Below are 13,721 nucleotides of genomic sequence, written 5' to 3'. Positions count from 1 at the left end.
CCTCTAACGAAGCAGAACTCGAACGAAGCAGACTCGCATCATTGTATTCCACTCGACAGTCCATGTATTTTTTTTAAATTATCATCATTGACCATTGTAGTTTTGGCTCATATTAAAGGGGCTCTGAAAGGGGCCCTCAACAAAGGTGTGGTATTCGTGGAGTGTTTAAGGACGCCGATTCATGAATACCCTGCAGCAAGAATTTTTTAATGCGTTTAGTTACCTGTAGTCTAATGTTGTATTTTATCGTCATCGCACCCTTGCCTCTGCTCTCGTCGCTTTTTGCGCACTAAAAGGCGGTCGTTCCTCTGCCGGCCCCGCCGCAGACGCGGGCGGAAATTCCTCGGAGCTAGGGAGGGGGACTTCCTGACACCCCTTGACCCGTGACTACAGCGACGCTGCTGACTGGCCGCGGCCATAGTAGCTGCGTGATGACCGAAAGGATCTATTTAGTAGCCACGCTCAGGAACGCGCAACGGAGGAGAGCACGAGCACGAAAAAGGCCCCGGAAAGGACTCACCAACATTCGCGCGCGATTGGGGATTCTCTGCTGCGTGTGGAAGTGCATTGTTTGGCTCAGGTTTTCATGACAAAAGATTGTAGTGACTGAGAATTTTATGCGCTCTCCTCAGAAGGCATATTTCAGAGCCCGTTAAGGAAAAACGGCGCAAAGTCGACTCACCGGAGTGCCTGCCGCGTGTTCAGCCAGGTGGCGTGATGAACTTCCCTGTGCACTGAGATTTAGATGCACGTCAAAAAAAGTGAGGCAGTCAAATATAACCTGAAAACCCGCAAAAGCCCCCAGTGTGACCTTTCAGGCGTGAGAAAATTATCTTTAGATGGTCAACCTGAAAAAAAAAAAGATATATTTTTCTGGGGACGACTTTCAGTGCGTAATTTTTTTACACATTTTCACCCCCTGCGCTACGATGCCTTAGGAATTTCAGAATTATTGCTCTGAGGGAGAACAGTGCCATAGTTATCAACCAAACTGTGTTCACTGTAATTAATGCACGTCAGTGCATCTTCTGCTCTTCAAGAAATACCGCACTTCACTCAGCATGTTCTTTTTACACTTGCGTTTATAAGAATTCTTATCTGCTGTCATTTTTTATCTTCATCTCATTTAGGGTCTCTGCGTTGCTCTACTATTTTGTTTCTTCAACGGAGAGGTAAGCGAGCACAACGGAGCTTCAATCGATTATCACCAATGCTAAAATATGAGGTGTTTTTGAGTTATTTCCAAGAATTCGGGGCAAGCAAGCCTAGTTTCCTTGGATGGTCCCAGATGGCTCATGCTGTGATATATACTATAATATCTAGATCAGGGAGTCTGAACGGAAGATTTAAACGTGGGGATTAGGGTTTAATGTGTCGTGGCGCCGAAGGGGCCAACCAGAGAGAAGTCGCATACCAGGATTGATATATGCCGATGGCATCGTCCTACTGTGCTCCAAGCGATATCATCGCTGGAGTTCCATAGGACAGCTAAATGTAAGATTAAAACGGAAAACTTTTTTGAAAATTCCGTGGGAGTGGTTTGCTTTTCGAGGCCAGGGCTGGGGGCTTGAGGACTTTGTTTTACCGGTAACAGTTCGACACCGCTGATGACGTTTGCTTTTGCTGCATGCAAGACAGTGAAATGATACATTTTTCTATCCAGTTCGCAACCCCCCCCCAACCCTAGGTGCATGATGCCGCCGCAGAAATACGGGAATCGCTACGATATCGAAATAGCCAGGACACGCACCCTTCGCAAAAACAAAACTATAAACAAGTAAGAGCAGACAAGAGGGTTGGTGAAGGTCAAGAGAGCGATTTATAAATATGCAGACAATTCGCAGTAAAGCCGAACATACTTGGTACTCTAGGAATTATTGGCTAGGAGGCGCTTGTAACCACCCGGATACAAAGGGAGGGTAAAAATTGTTTTTCTATTTATCTGAAAATAGCCAGCCGACATGATGTTTCAATTCGGTCACATGTCCTCGTGGTTCAGTGTAGCATCTTTAGACCACTCGGCTGCCGAGTAACGAATACGCAACACCGGACAGGTTGGCTTTTAGCCTTACTGCGTGGAACTACATGTATGGGTTCTGAAAATCTCAAGTTTGCACTCTTCGTTATTCTGACAATATAAAGCTTCAACAAAAATAAATTCAGTCCCTCTTCTAAGAGTTTGTTCTTGCAAAAAGCGGTCGGAACCGTAGATTAATGACAAATCGATGTTTGTCTCCCAATACGCATTCGAATTTCGACTGTTTCCACAGACCGCCTTTGTTATAAGTTTTAAGGACGTGGGAACAAAACCTCGATTCAGATGCTCTAGAGAGCGCCAAAAAACTGAAATCGCCTGAAAAAACCAGACCGATATCTGTGCGATGTGTATTTGGAAAATGTCTGTCGCCTCCCTCTGAAGCGATGTTTGCCGCGAAGCTTAGTGGCACTGCTGGGCGCTGTCCCGAATTCCTGGTAATGCACTTCTCAAGACCACGTATTGTTCCACTTTTGAAAATCATTTAAGGAAATTTGTCCATTTTCATTATGTGTGAAACCCCTCGAGTTCAGTACTTCGCGTTGTCAGCCTCTTACTTATTTAGGGTTTCGCTAAAGCGCGATCCTCAGTGTACACAACACAAGAAGAAAAACTACATTTGCAATGCGTTGTTGAATTACTAAGGTATCACTGTTCTGCCATTATTCACTTATTTCTTGTTCGACGAATACGTTGCTAACTACATGCTTCTTTCACATTTGCAGTGCAATTAAAATGAATTCTGCAAACGAATACTTTATTGTGTATGCAGAAAAAGTTGTCTAGTTGTTAAAATATATACACAGCTATAATTTTGCATGATCGCTTCATTCAGCGCAAGCCCATAGCACATTTCCTCCTCATGAAATAAAAGAGCATTCGCTATCTTATTTCAAATTATGTTCAAACGCACATGTGCAAAATTCTTGTCAATGCAACGTAGTATTCGAAGCCGCTGTTGGAGACGTGAATTCCTAACTACCTATTACTCTCTTTTCTCCGATAGGTTCTGGCAGTCCTTCGCAAAACGATCTCGCAATCTCCATGCATCACAAACCACCGGCGAAGAATGTCTTACGCTAGCTCAAGCATAAGTGTGAGTCGCCTTCGGAAACCCCGCAAAATTATTTTACTGGGCCTGTCACCTGAACGTCTCTTTAAAGCGTGTGAAGATATCTGTTTGTCAATGTACACCTGTCCAAATGTGCACTGGGAGCAGGGCTTGGTTCCACTTTACTTTCTAGAACACCTGGACAAGAACCGCTCTCTTTCAGCGCACACCTCCAGACATAAGCTAGCAGGCACCCAGTAAATAGTGGGTCTTCCTCACATGCTTGACTGTCCTGAAATAGCCTCTTTGCACTGCAAATAGTCGCTAATAATTTTGAATAGTTTCGTATGGAGTAAAATTCATCTTCCTCTTCGTTTTCGCGGTCATACATTTTTAACAATGAGAATATTAAAGCGTAACCTTTTTTTCAGCTGAATTTCGTTAGAACACTTCCTACAGCCAAGACGCAACGAGGCGTTTTTAAGCTACCTGTTTAATTCACTAGCAAATTCGTCATTTCATTGTTGCAAACCGTACGAATCCCTGTGGAAGGCTGGTGACGGAAAGGCTTATGTGGTAAGCTGGTCAACTTCATGACACAGTGCGCTTGGAGGCTGCGAAGCAAGTCAGCACGATGGTTGCAGAATCATCCGGCTCCCGTCCAAACTCCACACGCCACATATTCAGACCATTTTGTTAAAAAATTTGTAATTAATTTATGTGATCATCTGACGGCCTTCACAGAACACGTGCTTAGTGAGTGTTAAGAATTGCTAACATAGTGTACTAAGAGTCATAGACAACTGCATTTCGCTCGAACACTGAAAAATATAAGAATCTGTACATCTTGAACATTCTATTTTAAATAGAAAAATCTATGACGTCATGCTGTTATAGGATTGAAGACGTTTGTATGTCCTATCAGTCTTTAAAATACAATTTCTGCTCTCAAATTTTCAGAAAACTCGGTCATTTGGCCTTTTTATGTGCTGCTGTTGGCAAAATATAGCCGAAATTACTATGCCAAACAAGTGCATTACGTCAATCTTAGATTCTATTCTGACGGCAACTTTCTCCGCCATTAGTAAATGTCACGTATGGATAGTAGATCAGCTTTTTTGTTAATTATCAATCCAGGTGGTGCATTTTCTGTCTAAAGCATGCACTGATTATGTCGAAATTACTCCGAATCCCTCTGCTTTGGCTTCTACGCTTTCCCTCGTAGACCATGTGCTGCATAGCCCCGTTAAAACCGACATATAAAACATACCGGGAACCTATTTCTTTTCTTGGCAGGGTCTATACGTGTTTACTGACACCGTAATAATAATAAACTTAACTATCACTCACTGAACCTGCTCTTCAAATAAGTTTATTCGATAGACCTGAAGTGACGTTTGATTTCGCAGCATGCATTTAATATTAGCTGCTAAAACGTGGTATCGCTTAGTGTACCTCACACCATAAGCACCTGGAAAAAGTGTTACTTTGGCTGTATACGCTTTGAATGCAACACATAGCTGGTTGGGTGTCGCTTCCCATAAGACAATATTAGGAAATGTGTCTATAACGACCAAAATATCGGTTTAGGGCTGTGGAGCTGTAATCTCGCTGCGTTCCATTTCCCGTCGGCAAGGTAACAGGACTGTAACTTATCGCGCAGAGACTAGACAATTTATTTTTTCTAACTGACCATGTCAGTGCAGTAACTGGAAAAATTTATCAGGCATGGATTTTATATTTGACGTGTGGCTTGGCTTGGTTTAATAGGATTAAACATACCAAAGCAACTCAAGAAATGATGGACGCCGTAGGGGAGGGCTTAGAATAATTTCGCCCTGCTAGGGTTCCTTAAAATCCACTAACATCGCACAGTACACTGGCCTCTAGCATTTCGCCTCGATCGAAATGCAACCGCCGCGGCGGTATCGAGCCCGCATCTTTCGGGCCAGCAGCCGCGCACCATAACCGCTAAGCCACCACGGCGGCCGTAATGAAAACGCAACCAATTTAGCTTATGCCAGGACCTTTTTATGTACCAGCGTGTCACTGAAAGACATTCTTACGGAAAGCTCCTCTTTCAGCAGCTGCGCATTGCGGTGTAAATTTGAAGCATGGCGATGACAGCAGCGCAAAATTTTGGAGAGGTTCCGCGTGCTCTTGACTAAACGGAGCGCAGCAGGCGCTTTTACGAGAAAGCCAGACGTTGCTCAAAATATAATTATAAATCTACTTACTTTCACGCTGTCAGCACGCGCGTGCGTGCGTGCGTGCGTGTGTGTGTGTGTGTGTGTGTGTGTGTGTGTGTGTGTGTGTGTGTGTGTGTGTGTGTGTGTGTGTGTGTGTGTGTGTGTGTGTGTGTGTGTGTGTGTGTGTGTGTGTGTGTGTGTGTGTGTGTGTGTGTGTGTGTGTGTGCGCGCGCGTGCGTGCGTGTGTGTGTGTGCGTGCGTGTGTGTGTGTGTGTGTGCGTGCGTGCGTGCGTGCGTGTGTGTGTGTGCGTGTGCGTGTGTGTGTGTGTGTGCGTGTGTGTGTGTGTGTGTGTGTGTGTGTGTGTGTGTGTGTGTGTGTGTGTGTGTGTGTGTGTGTGTGTGTGTGTGTGTGTGTGTGTGTGTGTGTGTGTGTGTGTGTGTGTGTGTGTGTGTGTGTGTGTGTGTGTGTGTGTGTGTGTGTGTGTGTGTGTGTGTGTGTGTGTGTGTGTGTGTGTGTGTGTGTGTGTGTGTGTGTGTGTGTGTGTGTGTGTGTGTGTGTGTGTGTGTGTGTGTGTGTGTGTGTGTGTGTGTGTGTGTGTGTGAAGGCCTAAAGGAACATTGATGAAGACAACTCCATTCATTTATAGTCTTCATGAAAGCTGATTATCTGGCTAGTTCCGGGTATGTCAACATTTTTCCAGCAGCAAAATTCCTGGCATCTGCGCATAAATTAATGTTTGCCGCAGCTTTGAAGCGAACGATGGTGTGTCCTAGGCTATGGGATGCGCTCCGTTTATAATGAAAGTAGCGTCCATATCGTTGCAATGCGGTAATCTATTGCTACAGGCCAACTTAAACTTGCCCTTTGTGTCCCTTTAACTGCTGCTACCACAGATTACCTCACTGATTCCCTGTTTCCCATGCAGTTTCTGTCAAGACGTGCATCCGACGGTAGGAAACTACCCGTGTCGCCTACCCCTATTGAGCAATCGCTGCTATGAACCAAACAAAAGGGAGCACTGCCTACATAACGGCGACACCATCTCCATAATGTGCCAATTCAGGGGCCCGATCAGCGTTGCTTCAGAGATTGGACGAGAGTGAGGAGGCGGCCATTGACCACGACCTTTCCCTCTTGGGGACTGTTGACCGAGTGGGTAGCGTACGTGCATCATGGAAGACGCCAGTAAGCTCTGCAGCGAAGCAATTATCAAGAGGACGCTCGTGTTTCGCCGAGTGTTCTGCGGCACGCTACACTCTAGAAGAAGCGCTGTTTTCGAGCTGCGTAAATCAGCTTCCCTTCTCCAACTTCAGTGGTGGATTTTACATCACAGCGAGGAAGAAAACAAGGCTGCTGTGCAACCTGCGCGAAACGCTTCCCAAAGAAAGCAAGCACGTGTGAAATCGCATCACTCCTGAATCATTTCTCAATCGCTTCCGCAACTAGCGGGTGACTTGCTACACGCGGAAAAAGCTGCCTGCTTTATGATCGCTTCAAGGAAGTAATAAACATCATCGTTCTAAGTGGGAGAGGCACGTCGATCATGTAATTTTTTACCTTGACCGGTAGCGCGAGAAAAAAGGGCCATAATAAAGCCCACTTAAAAACATTTCTTATATCCTTCTTGGCAGCTTCCTCAGTATTTGGGTGCTAATTCTTGCTATCCAGGTTGGCGCTTTAATACTGCGCAGGTGCGCCCACGTACAGCGGTTATATTTGTCTAAAAAAACAATTCCCCTGCCCGCACCGTCTTGCGACACAACGGGCCTAAATCAATGACAAAACGAGAGTAAAAAAAGAAATAAACATTTTTTTCATTGCACAAAAAAAAGAAAAGGATAAATAGGGGGTCTACCATCATCAGCGAAACCACAGCCGAGGGGCGGGGCGGGGGGGGGGGGGGGAGAGGCGGCAAGCTCAGTGGTTTTTATTATGTTTTGTTAGTAATCTTGACGTACAACGTATCCATTTCTCTTGACGTACAATTATAAGGTGGTTAGTTTGGTTAACAACTGCTTCGTCGTCTTGTTTATTGACTAAAAATATTCATGTGCTACTTCTCTTTTTTCTTCTTTTCCTTCCTTGATACTTCTGGTTGCCCACCACGTCCAAGTTCTTTGGTGGCTGGCATCATTGTCCGCACTGAACCCTGGCTGAACGTCTTTTTCAGCCCTGGCTCAGGGCTGGAAAACTCAGCTCAAAAAAATTATGTTAGTTCACTTTACTCTGGACGTAAAAATCTTAATGATTTGCCTTCATGTATTTACTTTTGCTCAGTTATATATATTCTAATTTTCTGTATTTTTTTCACTAATGATAACTCTGTGAAGAAACATTCTCTGAGGTGAGGTGTTTGAATAAAGGGAATACGACAGAGAAAAGTTATGCGTTTCAGTAAGGCACATTTCAGTCGTTAAAAGCCGCAGGCCGACTAGGGGACCTTAATCCAAACGGGGTGGAAACCCCAAATGACTGCGAACAGCAACAAGAAATATAGTACACGAAACAAAAACATTCAAAAGAACATCGGCTTTAATACAAGCTCCTGAATTGAAAGTAATATAAAAAAGCCTTCAGAAAATTCGAAGGCTTCTATGCGATACTGCGCACAACCCTGAAGCTGCTTGGAGCCATCTGGAAGCTAGAGGTAAAACCATTGTTTATACTGAAGACTGTTTTGTGTGAACACTGCTACAGGATCCTGTGAAGGAACGAACTGCTAACACTTGAAAGCAACTGTTCAGCAAACCGCTGAACACTCTCAACTGTGGAAATCTTCAGGCATACAAGTGTTCAAAGCAACAGCGGTGAAGGTGCGCTGGCTAAGAAAGAAGCAAAACTCTTCAAATACAGAGATGGCTCTGCATGTTACGCCGACCCTTCCGCCATCTTGGGTACTTACATGCGAGGCCACGCGTTTAACCTGGCAAACAGGGCTGAAATCATTATTTAAACTTATTTCCACCCTGTTGTGGTTGAAATCTGAGCAAGAGGCCCTGTTCTTATCAGTCGCGCCTGAGAAATGTAAGTTAATTGATATCTGTACGCAGTGCAACGTCCCCACAGTTCTCAGGAGAGTGTGCAGGCAGTTGGTGGTAAAAAGAGACTGAAAGCAGAAGCTTTTACTTTCCATCTTAGGTTCATTTCAGTACTTTTCCGTCACGTCAGTACTTTGCCACAACTACACACACAAAAAAAGAACAAACCGGAAAATGCAGCAGAATCGTGTCCCAATTTCTGATGTAGAACTTGGTCCTTCTAATGTTGATGTTCTAATGGTCCTTGTAATGAATATTTCTGAACCCTTTAAGCTTGCAAATTCCTTATTCGACGTCCCATATATCAAAGTTTGGAGGCTGAAAGACGCCGAGCACGAAATTATGTGTAAAAAAATACTTCTACGGCATTCCTTGCGTCCCTGTGCTCAGAATTAAAAATCCAACGTGTTCGTATGTTACAGCTAGATCTAAATACTATATTCAAGGAACTGGCGCGCTTCTTCAAGATATTAGAGAGATCTAATTTCTGCCAGCAGGCAATTTGGAAGAAATATCCGATGCGACCCTAAGCTTGCTTCAAAACCCTTGAGTCATGCAAGCTACCCAAAAACACATGGAAACGTCCTCAGTTAACACAATATAAAAAAGATTAACACATAGCCAACTGTAAGGAGCAGCTTCAAATGTATTTGTCAAAGCAGCGCGTACAGTATTTAATAATATAGCACTTGTTGTAGCAGGTGTCAAATGCCTAAACTACTACTTTCTTCAGGTCAGTACATCATATAAGTTGGATACGAAAATACGAAAATATGCACAGTAAATCAGCTATTCAGAGCATTCGTTCATGGCGTCATGAATTTCGAAGACAAGCACAACTCTACCGACAAACACGCCAGCGGTTCGAGCCGCTCAGAGCGTGAAGCCTTGTCTGTCGCATTGCTGGTCCGTCCTCTCCAGTCGGCTCTGCGTGGAGCTCGCGCCGTTCATTTATTGCACCCTAGGAAGTATCGTTGCCGCGGAAGATGGCCGTGCCTCGCACGCGGCGGCCCCTGAAGCAGTAGGCAGCCATCGCCAGCGTGACTCCGACCACCACGCTGAACAGGAAGATCACCAACGGGCGCCAGCACAGCGGGGAACGCACGAGCGCCAGCGCTTCTGCGCGCATTCTCTCGGCGTTTTGGTGGTTCCTGCCCCTCCTCCGAAAGCCGACAGTGACGGCATCGCCATCCCCTGCTTCATGGCTGGCCGGTGTGTCTTGCAGCGGTGGCCCCACCGTGGTCTGCGAATTGAATAGGGCGCACTATAGTGATGACCTCTTCACAGCCCTGCAGGTTAGCTCCTCTAGCCTGCCAACTATGCCGACGTTTCCGTGTCATTCAAGCAAGTATATCCGAAAACGAATTCGGGAACCACAGAAGCAAAAAATGTTCGTTCCTTCAAATCTTCAGGATAGGGTTCGTTGATTTTTCACCTTGTGCCTAATCTACTAGGTCTGCTTCAGTCGGCTTGCAGACCACCGACACTAAAGTGTAGTGTCCTGACGATAACCAAACCAGCGTAAAGGGAAGGAAAATGAACGTCCTAGAAGTGACCACTTTTCTTAGCCGACTGAGATGCCCTGGCGAACTGCTCTAGCAGCATAGCTTTCTTCTTTAGAGATATATCATAAAAAAACATACAGCTCAGGTGTGAAAGGTAAATTCATTCGGAAGCATAACTGATGTATTCTCTTGGCAGTGATAGCCCAGTTCCATTGGCCTTTTTTTCTCCGACATCCAGAATGGGAACGGTAATTGTCTTGCGATTAGCACGATAAACGCGGGCGCCTAACGTAAAGCGTAACTGAACGTCAGGAAAGCCGTAATCCTCTTTGGCACCTCAGTGATCCCAACGGCGACGGACTTACGTGCAAATCGCTGCTGTACAGCACAGGCTGAACCCGCTGAGACGGACCCGTCTGGCGACGAGCGGCAGCGGGAATTTCAGCAGTCGAGGCTCCATCGCTGCGCGCCGCCTCTTCGTGTGGTTGCAGGGAGGACGGGGAGGCGTCCATTGAAGGTAAGGTGACCTGCTGTGGGCGTTGATGGTTGGATGGGCTCAAATAAAGATGAGGCTAGCCAGACAGGTCGACACTCTTCTTCCTCCTCCTCTCCTCTCTTCTACGCTCTTGGTGACACATGCGCGTTCAAAGCTTTGCGGCATGAATTGTTTTATGTAAAAGTGATCTCGTACAAGCATAACGCTAATCAGCGAACGCAAAACATGCTGATCCTTGCGCGCACTCACTGCAAATCAGAATGACGGATTCGTGATGAACCTAGCGACAGTACTTCCTACCTTTCGTGCATTAACATCCGAGCGGCGAAATAATATTATAAGGTTACATAATAAAATTAGCTTTGATATAACTACTGCTGAACTTGGTTACGGAGCGAAAGCTGCGGTATATCGGGCAACTAGACGCGGCCTGGCGTCTATAACGTTGGTTGTGTTCCGCACACTGGATAGGCAACGCTCCCACCCTGCCACCCTGGTAGGTGGCAGTTAAATTAATAGTTGATCGCGAGAGGTTGGTCACCCAATGAACGCTGAGGCCTATATATTCACCGTAGACTGACGTCACAACGGCAGTTTCCATCGCACGACATCACGCGCTTGTCACGCGACTATTCTACCGCCCTCTACCGGCGAGTCGAAAGGTCATATGTCAAGATCAAAGGTCAAGTGGGGCGACACCATGGTGGACCCCGGTCTATAGCCACACACGACCTCTGGCTCACCTGAAGGTCAATGCATGGCAAAATCTGCTTTACCTGGCGTAGTGAAGTCGATATATAAAAGTAATAATGCATAAAATAGGTAGCCAGCCTATACCTGAGCGGGCTCTGGCTGTCCGTCATCTGCCTTAAGAGTTCATTCTCTCTGGCGGTCGTGGATCAAACTTTCTTTAGTATTTCGCTCATTTAGAGCCTTGTCCCAGCACTCATCAACAGGCTGTACTGTGCTGGTGATTGGCAGTGGGTTCAACTGTGGCGTCTTAGTGGTGCTTTCGTGCTCATCACTGGGGAAGTCGTTCTAGAAGGGGGATTCGGCTTGGTCTAAGGTTAAGTCTGTAGGCGCGGTTAATGTGTATTTCAGGGCGTGTTTGGCTTACGTATATCGTTTACCTCCACGGGCGGAGGGTCGGCAGCCTGGTCTGCCAGCCTGCCAGCCGAAATCTTGCCGCTAGCCTTTTTCATAATGTTGTAACCGATGTCATTCCTGCGGCTGTCGTACCAACCGGTGAGGGCATCATTAAAATTAAAAGCTCATAAGTTGTTCAATGGGAACTAAAGTCCCTAACCAAGCGCTTCTACAGATCTCTATGGTATAGCCTGTAAGTCTTCTGACATTTCCTGTGTCACACTCTTGCTTTGTTCAGTTTGTGCAGAAGGTCATCCGGGTGGCAAATGCGCATCTGATCAGCCCCAGTGTTTATTCTGCAACTGCAACTACTGAGCTGATGATGAAACTGGTCAAAACGAGCTGGTTCACGATGCCTGTTAGAGATAATCCAAGCGAAGCGCTACTACGAGCAGATCCGTACGCTCTTCATGACCATATTCCCACATTTACACGCATTACACGGACATGCTGAGCTAAACCGAACCACTTAAAGCCGCACAACGCTGCGCTGGAGCAGTGGGAAATGACGCTGGCCAGCGGCACCCTGGAAGACCAGGAGGCACTAGACGCCGTCGCCAAAGCGCCGGTGGAAGCCACTGGAGTCTTGGACTGAGGACCCCACGCAGAATCCGCTCCGGTCTCCTTTTTACATATAAATGTTTATTCTCTCTCTTCTTGACCGGAAGAATGATTCAAACGCCAGCCGTGTGTGTTCTTGTTTTGATGATCTTGAAACCAGTTTGACTGCTTCAATAGTGTCCACAATGCAACAAGCCTGTGCTGGTAGAGTGAATGCTGTGTAGCTTTACCGAGGCTTTGTCTCCACTTATTGCAGGCCAGTCTTTGTGTTCTCAATCATGTGCTCCGGTAGCGACGTCTGCATCTGGCCCAAATTGTGCTGCTAGTCCTTGCCACTCCGTCGCCTCCTGATGCATCCCATGTGCCGACTGCCATCGGCGCTCCTGGCAGTGTCTCTTGCGCACAGATCTGTACTATGGACGTAGAAATGCTGTGCGCTTCTCAGAAGCGTCGCGCTTCTTCTTCACACAAAAAAAAGTCGTTCTGAGGGTCGAAACCAAGAAAGGACCCCCAAAGTCATCCCCAGACTTATCTCCTGAAGGAGGTAGTTGCTGCTTCTTTCATCAGTCATCAGTCATGGCGGGTCTAAAAGTTCTTCAATGGAATTGCCGCTCAGTACTGTCTTCCCTTCCGGATGTTGAGCTTCTTCATAAACATAATCCAGATATATTTCTTTTGGATAAAACCTGGCTATCTCCTCTTAAATCTTTTTAAATTAAAAAAAATTCGCGTTTTCAGAGCAGATCACGCTAAAGGCAGGGATTGCACGGTAATAAATACTATCTCTACAAAAATATGTACGGAGGAGCGTGAGAACGCATTTCCTCGTAGAAAAGCTGCCTGGAGGAGCCCCTTCTATAATCATAGCGCAGCTAATTGGATAAATTGTAAGTTCTTATTTGCACCTTTCAAAAGAACTATTGGAAAAGAAAAAGAGGAATAAAATCTAAATTTCAACACGTGTCTCAAGTCCACACAATAGGAACGCTCTGTATAGATTCATGGAGCATAAGAAGAATTCTCTGGTGTCCCACTGCACAAATTCAATAGTGTTGTATTTTCAGGAGGCCAAGCAAAAATTTGAACGTACCGCTCAAGGGCTGGCTTTGCGTTTCCAGGCGCAGGGAACGAAACCTCTACTCACACTCACCCCGAGCTCGAACTATACTGAGGTCGACATGTCGGAGCTCCTGTCAGTTGTTCCCTCAATGCAGTCGGCTGCCTCGGGATATGATGGGGTCACTATTGGCATCCTGAAGGTTTTGGCGCAAAACTTCACAATTTACATTCTGGATATTGTAAATGCTTGATTGGAAACACCATGGATTGCACATAGTTGGCAGATTGCAAAAATAGTATTGATTTTGAAAATGCAAGGAATAGATTTCAAGACGATAACACACGGCGAATTGCTTTTATCTGACATTTGGTGAAGTTGGTAGAAAGAATAGCACACAGTCGCCTCATGAAGCATGTTCATGACGTTAATGGCTTCAGCACCGCACAGACTGTCTTTCGTCGCGGTTTTTCCATGTTGTCGGTGCGTGCGGATCTAGAGAGCCGAATCCGACTCTCAATGTCCTTCGTCAGGCAAGAAATAATGCCTTTTGTCACGGCATCTGAGACTACTCTAGGCCTCAGAGAACTAAAATATTCAAATAAATTCAAAATGCGCAAATGGGAAGTTTTGGCCTTTGTG

The 13,721-nt window shown here is 45.8% G+C and overlaps 1 protein-coding gene across 1 annotated transcript; it reads right to left on the bottom strand.

Moving 5' to 3' along the window:
- Nucleotides 1–9,140: 9,140 nt before the first annotated feature.
- Nucleotides 9,141–10,386, bottom strand: LOC144123280 (uncharacterized). The gene is made up of 2 exons (XM_077656135.1): nucleotides 10,185–10,386; nucleotides 9,141–9,557 (listed from the first exon to the last, which is right to left on the bottom strand). Exons 1-2 carry the CDS (start codon nucleotides 10,329–10,331, stop codon nucleotides 9,276–9,278), a joined length of 429 nt encoding a protein of 142 aa, XP_077512261.1. The 5' UTR covers nucleotides 10,332–10,386; the 3' UTR covers nucleotides 9,141–9,275.
- Nucleotides 10,387–13,721: the final 3,335 nt, after the last annotated feature.

Source organism: Amblyomma americanum, chromosome 3 (genome assembly GCF_052857255.1).
Source record: "Amblyomma americanum isolate KBUSLIRL-KWMA chromosome 3, ASM5285725v1, whole genome shotgun sequence".
Lineage (NCBI taxonomy): Eukaryota > Metazoa > Arthropoda > Arachnida > Ixodida > Ixodidae > Amblyomma > Amblyomma americanum.
This window is presented reverse-complemented; position numbering and strand designations above follow the sequence as displayed.